Source organism: Saccopteryx leptura, chromosome 1, assembly GCF_036850995.1.
Source record: "Saccopteryx leptura isolate mSacLep1 chromosome 1, mSacLep1_pri_phased_curated, whole genome shotgun sequence".
NCBI lineage: Eukaryota > Metazoa > Chordata > Mammalia > Chiroptera > Emballonuridae > Saccopteryx > Saccopteryx leptura.
The window spans coordinates 191,270,865-191,289,244 of record NC_089503.1 but is presented as its reverse complement, the minus strand read 5'-3'; the positions used below and the strand labels follow the sequence as shown (position 1 = coordinate 191,289,244).

Here is an 18,380-nt window from a genome sequence, read left to right as displayed (position 1 = left end):
GTAGAGTTTCTGCTGAGAAATCTGATGATAATCTGATAGGCCTTCCTTTATATGTTGTATTCTTCTTTTCCCTGGCTGCCTTGAGAATTTTTTCTTTGTCATTGGTTTGTGTCATCTTCATTATGATGTGCCTTGGAGTGGGTTTGTTGGGGTTAAGAAAACTCGGTGTTCTGTTTGCTTCTTGAATTTGAGGCTTTAGTTCTTTCCACAGGCCTGGGATGTTCTCATCTATTATTTGTTTGAGTATATTCTCCATTCCATTTTCTTTCTCTTCTTCCTCTGATATACCTATTATTCTTATGTTATTCTTTCTTATGGAGTCAGACAATTCCTGTAGAGCTTTCTCGTTTTTTATTATTTTTGAGTCTCTTTCTTCTTCTCTCTGTTGTGCCTCAAGTTGCTTGTCTTCTATTTCACTGATCCTATCTTCTATCTGGCTTGTTCTGTTAGCTAAGCTTGTTACCTCGTTTTTCAGCTCTTGAATTGAGTTTTTCATTTCTGTTTGATTTGTTTTTATAGTTTCAATTTCCTTGGTAATATATTCTTTGTGATCGTTGAGTTGTTTTCTGATTTCCCTAAATTCCCTTTCTGTGTTTTCTTGTATATCTCTGAGTATTTTTAAGATTTCTATTTTAAATTCTCTGTCATTTGGCTCCAAGGCTTCCAATATGTTAAATCTTTTCTCCATAGATTTTTCCACATCTATTTGTGTTACCTCTCTATCTTTTGTATCCATAATATTCGATTTCCTTTTTCTTATTGGTAGCTGAAGGTGGTCTTGTTGATAGTGTTAATTAGAATTAATAAAAAATAAAAAGAAAAAAAAAAGGAAAACACTCCACAAAAAAAAAAACTGTAATAATTTATTATTTCCCCCTTTTTTCTTTCTTCTCTTCCCCTCCTCTCACCTCCTTAGGGAAATATTGTGATGACCTCTGAATTATATTATGCTAAATGGAACAAAAACTGCCTATAATGGAGGGCCTGATTTGGGGTGAAGAGTTCAAGGGGCAAAAAAGGGAGTAGGTACCTACTAAATGCAAAAAAAAAAAAAAAAAAAAGGGGAAAATCTTAGACAAGCATAAAATGATTTGCTTGTAAGTGATGGTCGACTAAGAGATATAATGAGAGGGATAAGATGGAAACAGAAAAAAGGAGAGAAAAAACAATAATTAAAGAAGAAAAAATAAAAATAAAAATAATAAGTAAAAATCTGTTGTATTAAGTGGAGTGAAGACTAAATACAATGGAGACTTTGGGTTGGGAGGAATGCTAGTGAGTTAAAAAGCAATTTAAAAAGTGCCCAAAATGCCACAAAAACAAACAAATAAATGAAAACCAAGAACAAAAGCAGAAGAAAAAAAAAAAGAACAAAAAACCCCCCAAAAAACTTGAGTTTCGAATTAAATAATTTGTTTGTGATTGAGGCTTAAATGGGAGGAAAAGTAAAAGGAGAAAAGAAGAAATGAATAGAAAGGAAAAAATAAGAAAAAGAGAGAAACGAAGGAAGAAAAAAAGGAAAGGAAAAAAACCCGAAAAAACAAAAGGGGAGAGAGTGAGAGTTAAGGGTTTTGGAGTGTAACCCTAAAGGAGAGTTAGGATGAAGAAAAGAAATAAAATGTAACACTCATGGGTAGTGTAGTTCAAGAAAAGGGTAGCATAAGATGGGCAGAGAGTAAAAGGACCGAGGTGGAAGAAATAGAAATAATAATAAAGGCAATAAGATAGAAGAAAGAAACAACAACAACAAAGAATTAGTGGAACAAGTTATAAAGTCTGTGGATTTTTCTTGATTTTGAGAGGTTAACTTCTTCCTTTTTCTTTTCTCTCCCTCTTCCTGGTCGGTGACTCTGTACCCCAGGTTCTGCCCCTGTGTCACTCTTAGGTAGGGATTTGCAGTTGATGGGATTCTGTGGCAATGTCATATAATTGGCTTTAGTCTCGCTGGTAGTCAAGGCTTGTTGGCGTTTGAAGAGTCCAACAATGAGAGAGTTTGCTTTCCTGGAGTCTCTTTCCTAGTCTCCCCTTTCTGAATTAGCAGTCTGGTGATCCAGCTATGAGGCTGCCACTGCTTCTGTCTGGGGAGTAAGAGGCTCAAAGAGCTGGGAAATCCCCACTCTATCCTCACTCAGCGCAAGGCTCTGGGTAAGGCTCTGGCAGTCAGAGCCTCCAGCGTAATCAGGTGGGGCTGGGAGTCAATTGTTGTCAAGGTGACTGTTCAGCGCCTATCATTCAGTTGGACCACTCAACCCAGGCTTTCCACACTTGGTAGCCTGTTTTGGCTGGGAAGAAGAAGCACTAGTCGCTGCTTGCTGTATAGATCTTAATATCTGCCAAGTCCCTTTTGTTAGGTATATCCCTGAATATGGAGGCTCTGTCATTCAGAAGTTGCCCCCGCCCCTTTAGTGAAAGGCACTGAAAAATATCATGCCTCTTGTCTTGGATCGCTGAACTGGGAGAGATCTTATCAATTAGAACCCCGTGGGTGCGTAGATTTCGTGGGTTAAGCTAATTTCAGTGATTGGATCCGCAGCTGTGCTCCGGAAAGTATTTCAGGCTGCCTGCGCGCCCCTCCCCCCAACGCTTGATTGTTAGCTTGAATGGCTGGGTGAGGTGCCCCGCCCACGGAGAGAATCTCCCGACTAGGAAAAGACAGCCTTGGCGCCCCTCCCGGACCGCGGCACGGTCGCGCACGGTTTCTCGGGCACGCTGGTGGCCGGGGACTCTCCGTACCGTGGCACGGGGCACGCGCGCGGTTTCTCGGGGAACGCCGGTGTCCGGGGACTCTCCGGACCGTGGCACGGGGCGCGCGCGCGTGCGGTTTCTCAGGGCGCACGCGCGTGGTTTCTCAGGGCACGCGGCGGCGGCCGCCAGTGCCCAGGCTGCCGCTCCCCGAGTGTGGGCGGGCGGTTGCACGCGTGGGTTGACTCACCACAGGCGTACTCCCTCCTCGGCAACAGTCCTTTTGCTTTCAGTGTGTGTGTGGAACTCCGGAATGCTCCAAGGATAAATTTTTCTGTTTCTAGTTGATAAATTTGTTGAGATTTTGGGGAGATCTGTCGGACGTGCTACTCACGGTGCCATTTCCATGACGTCACCACCGGCTCTTCTACTGAGAGCTCCCAGCAGTCATTGGCGTGAGCCACAAAGCGGTGACAGTGAAGTCCACTAAACTTCCCAGAGGCCCAGTCTGAGCTACCTGCTTACTCTCTACTGCTTGGTAGCCATTCTGTTTCCTGCTGTTACTGCCTGTTGGCCTTCCCTGTTTTAGATGCCTTTGCTTTTCTCAGCAACCATCCAGACCACTCAATCTGAGCTGGGATTTTCTAATTTTACTGGGAAGTCTGTGATTCTATGTGATCTTCCTCAGTTTCCTCTCATGTGGACAAACTTTTCCTGCAAAATTTCTTTTTTTGTGACAGAGAGAGAGAGAGACAGAGACAGGGACAGACAGACAGGAAGGAAGAGAGATGAGAAGCATCAAGTCTTTGTGCAGCACCTTAGTTGTTCATTGGTTGCTTTATCATATATGCCTTGACCGGGGGGCTACAGCAGACAGAGTGACCCCTTGCTCAAGCCAGTAAGCTTGGGCTCAGGATGGTGAGCCTTGCTCAAACCAGATGAGCCTGTGCTCAAGCCGCTGACCTCGGTGTTTCAAACCTGGGTCCTCCACCTCCCAGTTTGATGCTGTACCCACTGCTCCACTGCCTGGTCAAGCCCTGTGAAATTTCTGATAAAAGTTGCTTCTACTTTTCTACCACTGTTTTTTCTTTTATAATCCAATTTCTAGTCCCATTAATGCATTTAAGATGTTTCTGAAAAGATGTCTATTCCCTGTAGTTTTGAAAATTCATCTTTTGTTGCTTCTAGTAGGATTTGAGGCAATGAACTTACACTTCCAGAAAGCTCTTTTTCATTTGGTTTGCTGCAAACCGCTGTTTTTTTCTTCTTTCTTCTTCTTGTTGGTAAAAGGTAGCTATTTCCCGAAGTAAAACCCTTAGAACTCCCTTCCCTCCTCCAACTTTGCACATACATGCATGTTGCTGAATCCTGTGCAGATTCCCAACTCCAGCCACGTTTGTAAGCTCTCATTGTGCGTCTTTCAGCCTGCTGACAAACTGGTGTCTTTTATTCAGCATCTCTGAAATCAGACTCCTTTGAAAAATGTCATTAAGTGTTCCTACTTTCTTGGAGTGGCATTACTAGTCTCCCTTTCTCCCAGGGACAAAGCCTTGAGTGCCACCCGCACTGATGGCATTGTGGTCCCTCACCTGTGTCCATCCTGCTGTTTGGAGGGTCTGCTCTCAAGCCCAAGGGAAGCATCACCCCTCTGCTTCATGTCTCCGGCCTGGACTAGCCCCACTACCTCCCATCCCCGTAGTTATTATGACTCATTTTTACAATGACCGGGTATGACTTATTTTGCTTTATTTCTCAGACATCACTGAGAACTCCCCATTCCTACCTAATTTAGTACAAGTGTTGACTACATTCAAGGGCCCCACACGCCTTCCTTCTCTTTAACTTCGCCTGCTCCCCTCCATGAGTCACCCTTACATCCCCTGGGGAACCCCATACTTCTCTGTCTCTGATATGCCCAGTTCCCCCTTTCCTGAATGCTTTCTAGCACTATTTTTGGTTCTGCAACCTTGAATACTCTGTCATTTAGTATTATGGTATAGAATTTTTTCACCTATGTTCAGGAAAGTTCTTGGCATGCAATTTTTCTTTCTCATAATGTCCCTTTAAGGTTTTGGTTTCTCTGTTGGTCTAATAAAATAAGTTGGGGAGGTATTTCCATTTTTTCCTATTTGGAAATTTGTGTAAGATTGGTTTTATTTCTTCCTTAAGGCTTCAGACAGAATTTGTCCATCTAGCCACAAATTAGTCCATTTGAGTCTGGAGTATTCTTTGTGAGACAGTTTTAAATGGTAAGATTTCAGTTATGAGGCTATTTACATTTTTCTACTTTGTTAATTTTGATAAATTACATTTTAAAAAAGAATTTATCCATTTTATCTAATATTTAAGAATGCTTTTTAAAAGTTAAGCTAATATATTACTATTTCCTGATGTCTGTAGTATCTATACAATGTTTCCTTTTTCATTTTTGACATTGGTTAATTGCATCTCTACTTGATTATACTTGGCAGAAGTTTTCATTTTTGTTAGCTTTTTTTCAGAAGAATTCTCCTCAGATTATTTTTTAGTATTTTAATCTATTTTCTTTTACTCCCCTCGTTGAGCTAAGTTGCTGAGGGATTTCCCCTCCTAAATTCTTGAGACAGATATTTAACTTAATTAATTTTCTCAGCCCTTTATCTTTTTAATCTATGCATTTAAACCTAAAAATTGCTATCTAAACATTATTAACTGCATCTAAATAGTTATGGTATATAATGTTTTCATTATCATTCATTTGAAGAATATTTTCTAATTTTGATTCTAGTGTCTTTTTTGAGCAATGAGTGACATAGAATTGTACCTCTTAATTTTCAAACATGGAGATTTCCTTTTAATTTTTGACTATTATAATATGCACAAATATCTAAGTATCATTAAAGTCATAACACATGAAATGCCCTATGAAATTTTGTTCCCTATATTTTGACAAGTGAAAGCAGCTGGCTGTGAATAATTTGCACATTGTAAAGATAATACATGAGGTATTGACAAGAGGTCATTAGAACTGAGTCTTCTGCTGGAGACTAGAAAAAAATGGTAACGTGCATATATATTAAAATACAAACTGGCAATTTGTCCTTCTTAGTCCCTTTCACCTCTTTCATCCATCCCCTCCACCCCCATCTGAGGTATTAACTTATTTAAACACAAACCAGAGATGCTTTGGGCAGTTGTATTCACAGTGTTCTGTCAGTAGTTAAATGGCTGTGGTATAGTGTTAATTGTGTCATGATTGTGGCAGAAATATAAATTATAAGTGTGAAGGTGATGCAATTATTTTAAAATTTATAGCATGTTATTTATAAAAGCTGTACACTAGGATTGCAGGTACAAAAATATTCATAGAAAGATTGGAAAATAATATACCGAGTAGATGCCGTTGTGTATCGTATAGATTATTGTTTTTCTTATGTCTCGTACCTCAGAGATGTTCAGTAGAGTTGTGTTATTGTTTTTGTAATTAAATGATCAGTGTAAACTAAAATATTGTGAGAACAATTCACTCTACTACCAGTATGTACTAGCCAGCCAGTCATCTTGTAAAAAGTTCAAATGAGTTAAGATAGATAAATATAAATCTTATATTATTTTCCTCATTCTAATAATGTGTTCATTGACACCTTATTTCAAAAAGCATTTGCAATGATTAGGAAGAAAAGTAAGATAGTGGAAGAGAATAAAAATTAGCTGCCATTGGGGGGAGAAAAAGAGAAAAGAAGCGGAAATGAAACTGGAATAAAACATAAAATAGAGCCAGAAATGAGGCTGATGAGAACATGTATCCTGAAATCCTAAAATAGGCTGTGTACTTATTTCAGATTTTCAACAGCCAAAACAAAAAGCAAGCTGATCAACAAAAGAATCTATAAATTTTTTTTCATTGATTTTTTTTTTGAGAGAGGAAGGGAAAGAAAGAGAGAGAAGCATCAACTTGTCATTCCATTTAGTTGTTCCACTTAGTTGTGCATTCGTTGATTGCTTCTCCTATGTACCCTGACCCAGGATGGAACCTGTGACCTTGGTGTGTTGGAAGGATACTTTATCCACTGAACCATCTGGCCAGGGCTCATAAGATTTTTAAAAGCACAAATAAACTCAAAATACCATCCAACTGTTTAATTCTTTAGATGAAGCTAAAAGTTCTAAATAAGAAAGAAATTAATTTTCAGAATCTTCCTACCTAAAATATAATGTAACAAGATGGACATTTTCAGTGATCGTCCAGTGTACTTAAGTAGTGTTTCTTCCAAGTCAAACCCAAGCACAATTTGCCTGAAGCAGTTGCTGAGGCCAGTTCGATCAAATGTTGGTAAAGCGCCCTCTGTCAGTGGTGATAAGTTTTAGCTGTGTGCACTGAAAGGGTAGATTTTAAGAGTATATGTGAAGATTTTAATTTACATATCTCTGATGATTAGTGATGTTATACATTTTTTCATATGCCTATTGTCTATTTGTACTCTTTGGAGAAGTGTCTGTTCAGTTCTTTTGCCCATTTTTTTAATTGGATTGTTTACCTTCCTGGTATTGAGTTTTAGAAGTTCTTTATAAATTTTGGTTATTAACCCCTTATCAGACATATTGGTGAATATGTTCTCCCATTGTTGGGTTGTCTTTTTATTTTGTTCATGGTGTCTTTTGACCCAGCTATACCACTTTTAGGACTATATCCTAAGAATACCAAATTACTGATTCAAAAGAAGAAATGCCCCCCATGTTTATTGCAGCATTGTTTACAATGGCTAAGGTCTGGAAACAGCCCAAGTGTCCGTCAGTGGACGAGTGGATTAAAAAGCTGTATATCAATAGAATACTATGCGGCTGTGAAAAAGAAGGAAATCTTACCTTTTGTGACAGCATGGATAAAATCAGAGATTATTATGCTAAGTGAAATAAGACAGGCAGAGAAAATAAAATATCATATGATCTCACTTGTATGTGGAATCTAATGAACAAGTGAACTAAGGAACAGAATAGAAGCAGAGGCGGGGTCGTAGGGACCAGAGGGACAGCTGTCAGAGGGAAGAGGGATGAGAGGATAGGACCAGAGGAAGTAAAACTATATATACATAACACAGAGATATAGATAAATCCATGTAAACACAATAAATGCAAGTTTAGTTTTTCAAAAAAAAAGTATATGTGAAGAAATGAATGAGCTGCATGCTTTAAGGCATTTTTTAAAAGCATTTTTTAAAAACATTTTCCCCCTCAGGCAGACTTTTGGTATTCAACGGGAGAGTATACTTCCTGGAATGTCTGAGATACAGTGACTATATTTTACTTCTCAAATAGATTCACTGGCCTGTGAGCTGGGGCCGTTCTGAGAGCTTACTAAGAAATGGGGAACCCAAACTAAGATATATTCCCATTTGTGTGAACACCCTGTCTCCTCTCACTGAGGAGTCACAGGAATAGCAGTGAGAAGGGCAGCAGTTCTCTCAGAGAGCAATGGGGATTTTGTTTTACTCTACAGCCATGGAGTGTTCTTGCAAATGCACTATCAGAAAAATGTTAGCCTGAAATCCTTTTAGGTGATAACCAGACCCACATCTTGGTCATAAAAATCTCAATGAAGAGCTCTTAGCATGCCTAACTGTGAGCATTATTATTTTCTAGTGGGCCCTCCAAAATAAAGTATTTGCATATTATAACTGTGTTATTTGGGGAATTGTTATTTATAGCTCAGTTATAAAGATGAAGAAATATTTGCTGAAAGTAACTTTGTTTTCTTTTTTCTTTTGTGGTCTATTGATGCCACAAGTTGTGGTTTCCAATATTGTATGCCTTTGGTAGAAAGCCTGTATGTGTTTTCTTTAATAGGACTTCAACCAAAGTCGAAACAGACCTTAAGAATTTAAGGGAGTGGAATAGTGCTGTCGGAAACATCCGTTTTAATCGACATAGAAAACTGTGATTTGATTTTGTTAAAAGACAAATTTGTTTGACCTTATTAACTCTTGTAGTTCCTTCCTAATCACTGTGTGTCATAATATCTAAGGAAAATGGGGATATAGGATATAATAACTGGTAAGAAGGAGCATGTATACGCCACTTGGAAAAATAACAGATACATTGCCTGAAAGTTAAACAGAAACACAGTAGAGAAAAATGCACTCAATGATAGTTGAGGACATGCTGTGGGGCAATTATTCATTGAACAAAACTCAGTGACAATTAGCACAAATGCCCAGAAAACTTTAACAGTTGTGGCATTCTAAAATGAGAGCCTGCCTCATGTAACAGTTAAACATGTTATGATTCTGAAATCCAAAGGAGCAGTTTTGTAAGGTGTTTTAAGTCTCACAGCAGCCTCCTCTGTGAGATATCCACTTTGCTCCTGGCACTAGTGTAGTTCTGAGCCTTCTCATTCTGTCCGGATTCTGTTAGTCTGCATCTGGGCAGAGCTTTCTTTGCCAGGAGACCGTGTCCAGTTCTTTCGTTCTTGGCAGGTTCACTTACTTTTTCATGGTTTCCCTCCCAAACTGTTCCCAACCTGGACACAAGATGAGTTGGTTCCTGGGCCTTTTGTGTTGAAGGCAGGGAGGCTATTATGTTCTGTGGTGCCCAAGAACAGCCTGTCCTTTGACTTTGCCTCAAATGTTTAAACAGATTTTAAAGAGACATCATATTCAAATGTATTAAAGGTGTTAGTCCAGGGAGTTCTCCTATTACTTTTTCATGGTTTCCCTCCCAAATTGTTCCCAACTTGGACCTGAAATGAGTTTGTTTCCTGGGGCTTTTGTGTTAGAGGCAGGGAGGCTATTATGTTCTGTGGTGCCCAAGAACAGCCTGTCCTTTGACTTTGCCTCAAATGTTTAAATAGATTTTAAAGAGACATCATATTCAAATGTATTAAATGTGCTAGTCCAGGGAGTTCTCCTATTAAATGTTTGAATTTTCTGATTTTATAATTCCCTGCAGGCCCACATGGTTTCTCTACATCCAAAGAAACATAGATTTTATTATAAAAAAAATTGAAACAAGCATGGTTAAAAAAATGAAATGACTACATGAAAGAATATGTTTTTAATATACATTGAATGGGAAAAATACTGTTTTAATGTTTTATATTTTTATTTGCATATACATGGTTACGTAAAAGTTGGTTTACAGTTGTAATACAAATAATACAATAATCAATAAATTATATAAGAATAAATGTTTTGCATACTCACAACTGCAAACCTACTTTTGCCCACCCCTGTATACATGCACCTACATGTATATTTCTGTTAGAAATGATGTTGCAGTATATCAATCCAGATGATATTATTTTTTAATTAATTGCTTTAATTTATTTCTATTTTTATTTTTAAACAGCAAGACCAACTTTATACCTGGGCTGCTGTTAGTCAACCCACACACTCTCTGGATTACACTGAAGGACAGTTTCCCAGGCGAGTTCCCCCTGTGTGGTCGCCATCTCATCCTCCTGGTGAAGAGCATAGGCCCCAGGACACTGAAACAGGTAGGCCTCCGGGAGCAGTGAATGTTGTGAAAGGATGAGACATGGTGCGTACTGGGTAGTGAGTCTGCATTTCTCTTCAAGATATGTCTTAGGTTATAATCTACAGATAACAGGGAAGATCACTGGGAGGCTTGTTAAATTGAAAATTCTTATGCCCCACCTTCAAGGCTGCTGAGATAGAATTTTGGGGAAGGAGCACTGGAATGGTCCAGTTACTGCATATGTGCAAGTTGGAGAACCATGTGTCCAGCAAATGGGGAGAGGCCAGATAGAGATATTCTTTGCTAAATCTAAAACTGAAGTAATCTTTTAAAATTTTACAGCATTCAGATATAATATTTATTTTTCTTTAACATTTTTATATTTTTCTTGCTTTGTACCTTTTGTGGTCTTAAAGTATTTTGTGTTAATTGTTTGGGAAGATAGCATAAAATTAACATCAGCGTTAACACAGAGCCCAGAACCAGGGAAACAGTTGATACTTGTTGTATAGAATTAAGAATTATATTTGTATTAAAATGTTTCATTGAATTTGGTTGTTTTATTGCTTTTTTTTACACTTTGGCATAATAAATTCCCAGTTCATTCCTAATGGACTGATCAGGAAGGAATACTGACTTCTGATCTATAAGTGAAGAGTAAAAAACCTTCATACTGTTTCCCATAGTGGCTGTACCAGGTTACATTTGTACCAGCAGTGTACAAGAGTTCCCTTTTATCCACATTCTCTCCAATACTTGTTATTTCTTGCCTTAATGATATTAGTAGCCATTCTAATGGGTGTGAGGTGGTATCTCGTGGTTTTGAATTGCATTTCACATATAGCTAGGGATGTTGAGCATTTTTTCATATGTCTGTTGGCTATGTGTGTATACTCTTTGGGAAAGTGTTAATTCACATCCTCCTCTCATATTTTAATCAAATTGTTTATTTATTTTTTTAGTAGTTGAGTTGTACTAGTTCTTTATATATCTTGGACTACTACTACCCTTAACAGAAGTCTTCTTTGCAAAAATCTTCTCCTTTTACATTGGTTGACTTTTTGTTATGTTGATGATTTTGATTACTGTGCAGAAACTTTTTAGTTTGATGTAGTCCCATTTATTTAATTTTGCTTTTACCTCCCTTGTCTTTGGGGTCAAGTTCACAAGGTTCATATGTTTAGTGCCTATGTTTTTTTCTATGTATGTTATTGTTTCAGGTCTTACATTCAAGTCTTGAATCCATTTTGAGTTAATTTTTGTGTGTGGTGTCAGATAGCAGTATAATTTCATTCATTTGCTTATGGCTTTCCAGTTTTCACAACATCATTTACTGAAGAGACTTTCCTTTGCCCATTTTATGTTTTTGGCCCCTTTGTCAAAAATCAGTTGCCCGTACATGTGTGGGTTTATTTCTGAGCTCTCAAGTCTGTTCCATTGGTCTGTGTGTCTGTTTTTCTGCCAATGCCATAGTGATTTGTAGCTTTGAGTATAGCATGAAGTCAGAGTGTGATACCTCTGGCTCTGTACTTTATTTTTTAAAATTGTTGTGGCTATTGGGTCTTTTGTGATTCCATAGAAATTTGAAGAATTTTTGTTCTATTTGTGTGAACAATACTTTTGATAGATATTTGTAATAGCTATCAAAATGGTAACATGGCCATTTAACTGTTGACTCTTTCAATACATAAACATTGAATATCTTTCTATTTCTTTGTGTCTTCTTCAATTTCTTTCAACAGTGACTTGTAGTTTTTAGTTGACACATATCAGGTGTACCGGAAAGTTCTGTCTGTTTCTATCACAACAAGTTTCGACACGCAAGCACATGTTTATTTGGCGCATGTGTGCCTATTTTTAGCACTTAATGTATACAGACTGATGTAGCAAATTAACTAAAACAAAGTTGATTCATGTTAGTCTTATGTGTGAAGCGATACTGTACTCATGGCTACTGATAAAGTTCATTTACGACACTATATTGATACGAATTTCAACAAGGAAGAAATGCTACAGAAGCATGTAGAAATTTATTGAAAGTGTTTGGTGAAGGTACAGTTTCTGCTAGGACATGCAGAAGATGGTTCGAAAAATTCGAAACAGGTGATTTCGACCTTTCTGATAAGCCACGTTCTGGGCGACCACCTTTGATCGATGACGATGTTGTTAAGACCACGTTGGAGCAAGATCCTTTTCTGACAACATCGGAGATCACAGAAAGGCTTAATTCAGCTCAGCAAACCATTTCGGACCATATTCGGAAGATAGGATTGGTGTGGAAATATTCAAGATGGGTGCCACATGAATGAAGTCGGAAGAATTTGGATGATCAAGTCATCATATGCACATCTCTGCTTGCTCAGAACAAAATCGAGCCCTTCTTAAACCGGATGGTAACTGGGGATGAAAAGTGGATTACCTACGAAAACATCATAAGGAAAAGGGCATATTGTGAACCTGGAAAACCTAGCCCTTCCACCTCTAAACCAAATTTGACTCTGAATAAGAGAATGTTGTGTATTTTAACATTATGAGCTTTTAAAACCGAACGAAAAGCTCAATGCAGAGAAGTATTGTCAGCAACTGGATAATTTAAAGACAGCAGTCCAAGAAAAGAGGCCAGCAATGTTCAATAGGAAGAACATCATACAGCATCATGATAATGCCAGGCCACATGCTGCTTTGGGGACTCATCAAAAAATTGCAGAACTAGGCTGGGAAATTCTGTCGCATCCACCATATTCCCCGGACTTAGCACCCTCCAACTATCACTTGTTTTTGTCCTTACAAAATTTTTTGAAGGGCAAAAAATTCAGAAATGAAGAAGATATCAAACAAGCACTGGTTCAATTTTTCACATCAAAAGATAAAACATTTTTCAAAAATGGGGTATTCAAATTGCCCTCACGCTTGGCAAGAAATCATTAATAATAATGGCAATTATATTATTTAATAAAGTTTATTGACAGTAAGAAAAATTTGTATTTTGTCTTATTCCAAAAACAGACAGAACTTTCCGGTAGACTGTATACTTCGTCTCCTTTATTAAGTTTAATCCTAGATATTTTAACCTTTTTATTAAAATTATGAATGAGGCCCTGGCCGGTTGGCTCAGCGGTAGAGCGTCGACCTGGCATGTGGGGGACCCGGGTTCGATTCCTGGCCAGGGCACACAGGAGAAGCGCCCATTTGCTTCTCCACCCCACCCCTCCTTCCTCTCTCTCTCTTCCCCTCCCGCAGCCAAGGCTCCATTGGAGCAAAGATGGCCCAGGCGCTGGGGATGGCTCCTTGGCCTCTGCCCCAGGTGCTAGAGTGGCTCTGGTCACGGCAGAGGGATGCCCCGGAGGGGCAGAGCATCGCCCCTGGTGGGCAGAGCGTCACCCCTGGTGGGCGTGCCGGGTGGATCCCTGTCGGGCGCATGCGGGAGTCTGTCTGACTGTCTCTCCCCGTTTCCAGCTTCAGAAAAGAAAAAAAAAATTATGATTGAGATTGTTTTCTCACTTTTTTGTGACATTGTATTATTAGTATATAGAAATGCAATGGATTTTTTTTTTTTTTTTTTTTTTTTTTTTTTCATTTTTCTGAAGCTGGAAACGGGGAGAGACAGACAGTCAGACAGACTCCCGCATGCGCCCGACCGGGATCCACCCGGCACGCCCACCAGGGGCGACGCTCTGCCCACCAGGGGGCGATGCTCTGCCCATCCTGGGCGTCGCCATGTTGCGACCAGAGCCACTCTAGCGCCTGAGGCAGAGGCCACAGAGCCATCCCCAGCGCCCGGGCCATCTTTGCTCCAATGGAGCCTTGGCTGCGGGAGGGGAAGAGAGAGACAGAGAGGAAAGCGCGGCGGAGGGGTGGAGAAGCAAATGGGCGCTTCTCCTGTGTGCCCTGTCCGGGAATCGAACCCGGGTCCTCCGCACGCTAGGCCGACGCTCTATCGCTGAGCCAACCGGCCAGGGCTGCAATGGATTTTTGTACATTGATCTTGTATCCAGCAACTTTACTGTATTTGTTTATTGTTTCTAAAAGTCTTTTTGTGGAGTCTTCATGGTTTTCTATAAATAAAATTTTGTCATTTGTAGATAGTCACTGTTTTACTTCTTCGCAGTTTGGATGCTATTTATTTATTTATTGCCTGATTGCTCTAGCCAGGACTTCTGATATTACATTGAATAAGAGGGGTGCAAATGAGCATCCTTTTCTTGTTCCCGAACTTAGAAAAAAGCTTTCAGTTTTTGACCATTGAGTATGATATTAACTGAGGGCTTATAATAAATATATGGCCTTTATTATGTTGAGGGCTTATAATAAATATATGGCCTTTATTATGTTGAGGTACCCATTTTATTGAGTATTGTAATTATATAATATAAATAGATGCTGTATCTTGTCAAATGCTTTTTCTGCATGTATTGACATGATCCTATGATTTTTATCTGTTATTTTTGTTAATGTAGTTTATCACCTTGATTGTCTTGTGTATATTGACTTATCCTTGCATCTCTGGAATAAATCCCATTTGATCATGATGCATTAACTTTTTAATGAATTCTATTTGATTTGCTAGTATTTTGTGTAGGATTTCTGTATCTATGTTTTTCAGATGTATTAGCCTGTAATTTTCTTTCTTTTTTTTTTTTTTTTGTATTGTTCTTGCCAGGTTTTTGTATCAGGTAATGCTGACCTCATAAAAGAAGTTAGAAAGTATTCCTCCTCTTCAAGTTTAGAAGAGGTTGAGAATGATTGGCATTGAATTGTCTTTAGATGTCTGGTAGAATTCACCATTGAGGCCAACTGGTCCTGGACTTTTGTCTTTTGGGAGGTTTTTGAGTACTGCTTCAAGTTTCTTATTAATGATGTATCTATTTAGATTTTCTAATTCTTCATGGTTCAGTGTAGGAAGATTGTACATTTCTAAAAGTTTTTTTTTTTTACTTTTTCTTTTTTTTTTGTATTTTTCTGAAGTTGGAAACCGGGAGGCAGTCAGACAGACTCCTGCATGCGCCCGACCGGGATCCACCCGGCATGCTCACCAGGGGGCGATGCTCTGCCCATCTGGGGCGTTGCTCTGTTGCAACCAGAGCCATTCTAGTGCCAGAAGCAGAGGCCATGGAGCCATCCTCAGTGCCCGGGCCAACTTTGCTCCAATGGAGCCTTGCCTGCGGGAGGGGAAGAGAGAGACAGAGAGAAAGGAGAGGGGGAGGGGTGGAGAAGCAGATGGGCGCTTCTCCTGTGTGCCCTGGCCTGGAATCGAACCCAGGACTCCTGCATGCCAGGCTGACGCTCTACCACTGAGCCAACCGGCCAGGGCCTTACTTTTTCTAAATTATTGAATTTGATGGCATATAGCCTTTCTTAGTGTTCTTATATAGTCCTTTGTACTTCTGTTGTGTCTGTTGTAACTTCTCTTTTGATTCTGATATTATTTGAGTCTTTTCTCTTTAGTGATTTAGTCAGAGATTTCTCAAAATTTTTAAAAATTTTTGAAGAACCAGCTTTTTGTTGCATTAATTTTTTCTATTGTCTTTTTGCTCTACTTATTTCCCTCAGATTTTTATTATTTCCCACCTTCTACTGACTTTATGCTTTTCTTTTCTTTTTCTAGTTCTTTAAGGTGTAATGTTAGATTCTTTATCTGTGGGTTTTTTGTTTCTTGCAATAGGCCTTCACTGCATCTGCAAAGTTTTAATATGTCATATTTTTATTTTCATTTGTCTCTATGTATCTTTTGACTGCTTTATTTTTCTTTGACCTAATATTTGTTCAGTATTTAACCTTTGTATATTTGTGGTTTTTCCAGTTTTCTTCTTGTAATTAATTTTAGAACTTAGAGTTCATATTTTTTTTTTTGTATTTTTCTGAAGCTGGAAACGGGGAGAGACAGTCAGACAGACTCCTGAATGCACCCTACTGGGATCCACCCAGCACGCCCACCAGGGGGCAATGCTCTGCCCCTCCAGGGCGTGGCTCTGCCACGACCAGAGCCACTCTAGCGCCTGGGGCAGAGGCCAAGGAGCCATCCCCAGCGCCCGGGCCATCTTTGCTCCAATGGAGCCTTGGCTGCAGGAGGGGAAGAGAGAGACAGAGAGGAAGGAGAGGGGAAGGGGTGGAGAAGCAGATGGGCGCTTCTCCTGTGTGCCCTGGCCGGGAATCGAACCCGGGACTTCTGCACGCCAGGCCAACGTTCTACCACTGAGCCAACCGGCCAGGGCCTAGAGTTCATACTTTTGTAGTTGGAAAATATATTTGTTATGATTTTAATCTTAAATTTATTGAGACTAGTATTGTCCCTCAACATACAGACTATACTTGAGAATGTTTCGTGTGCACTTGAGAAGAATATGTATTCTGTTGTTTTCAGATGGAATGTTCTATAAATATCAATTAAGCTCACTTAACCTTATCATGTAGTCTAGGTGTGTAGTAGGCTGTACCATCTAGATTTGTAAGTACATTTTACACTAGTGCAATGGTGAAATCACCTAATGACGCATTTCTCAGAATGCGCCCCTGTCGTGAGTGGCACGTGACTGTTGTAGAGTTGATCAACTTCATTGAGAGTTCTTTTAATAGTGGTTCATACCTTATGTTTTACATAATAAATTAAGGTAATATTTTTATTTTCTCTTTCCTAAGGTTTCTGTCTCTCTCAGCTTTTCTAACTGAAACATTTATGTTATCCTCTAAAATTTTAGAGCTCTTTTAAAACAGTTATAAAACTGTAACTGAAAGTTAATTAATGACAATCTGAATTTTAGTTTGGTAAACAATGATAGTTGGAGTTAATACCAGAAAGTTTGTAATCTAATTTTCTTAATCATTATTTGATGTAGTTTGTAAAATGTCAGAATAAGTAATTTTTAATATAACTTGTCTCCTTTTAAAATATGCATTCTTGAAGAGGATGATGGAGGTAAGTAGAAATAATTTAATGCAGTGACTTGTACTCTGACTGATCTTTTATGAATTGCAGCCGCCAGAAAGCATTCTTCTGGCTCAGCCATCTAATAGCACTTTCTAAAACTCTCCCACTGTGACTACCTGGAGAGTTCTCATTCTAGGGGGCCACACCATACTCCTTCTCATGATAAAGCAGCCAGTTATAAGAGTGAGAATGTTCTTAGTATAGTGGAAACTTTGTGTAGAGTCTGTTTTTTTTTAAATATATCAACTGCAAACTTTGAGTACATATTTATTAATAAAGTACTTACAGTGCACTCAACAACTGATTGCTACGCATTATTGTATAGTGACATCATGGTCAAAACTTCTATTTGTGACGTGTAGCCCTTCCAACTTTTGTGTAAAGTAAAAGTTTAGTGACTGTTTTTCACAGAGGAAAGACTTGCAGTTTGTAGGGCCAGTAGCTGCGGCCATCACAGCCAGGCACATGCAAGTGCAGGTTCCCATTAGAGTCGGACAGATGGTAAAGAAACTGTGGAGCCAAAAACTGGTGGGCCATTCCTTTATTCTAGCCTCACACCCAAAAGGTGAGTAAAAACACACAAGGCTCCCAAACCCACTCATTCAGCGCTCACAAAGCTACTGACACATGCAGGTTTTCCTAGAATCAAAGGCCCCCACCAGCTCAGTCACCTCTGGTTCCCCATCTGCACACCTTCTCCCTTCTCCTCTCTGAACAAACTGGCTTCTCCTTCAGCACCCTGCCATCTTGGTTTCCTCTTTTCCTCCTTTCTTCTTAAAACTTTTTGAGGTGAAACTCCTCCTCCAGCAACATTAGCATAACAACGGTCCTTTTCAAGCAGAAAAGCAATCAGCAGCCTTACCTGGACAGTGCCATTCACATGGGCAGCGGCCATTTTTAACAATAAAAGGGAGCAAACCCAGAAAATACAGATTTTACAAACTCATTTGCCCAACACAGTTCTATTTTAGAAAATAGAGAACTTGTCATTTTGTCTTTTTTTTATACCTTGCAATCCTCTTTTCATGATTGTCCTTTTTTCTTTTTCCTAGAGACTTGTGGCATTTTATTAATACTTTTATCATTTCTATCATTTGAATTTTTAATCTGTTGTAATTTATCTATTTATATATATCTGCCATCTTTGTAGACTCCCAACATTTCAAGACCTTTGGACACACAGTAAATACTTGAACATTTGAGTAAATACATGAAGATTATTTATTTTTTAAAGATCAAAGTAAATAAAATATTTACTCAACACTTGCATATAAACATTTTAGGAAGACTCATGTGTGTGTATCTGCTGAAACATCTCATG

At 39.0% G+C, this 18,380-nt stretch overlaps 1 protein-coding gene across 1 annotated transcript in view; it reads left to right on the top strand.

Moving 5' to 3' along the window:
* The window catches only part of FMN2 (formin 2), a 386,045-nt gene that overhangs the window by 83,577 nt on the left and 284,088 nt on the right, over window positions 1-18,380 (top strand). The window contains exon 3 of the mRNA XM_066383454.1: window positions 10,006-10,153. Coding sequence (XP_066239551.1) covers window positions 10,006-10,153 — 148 coding nt within the window. The remainder of the gene's footprint in view (window positions 1-10,005; window positions 10,154-18,380) is intronic.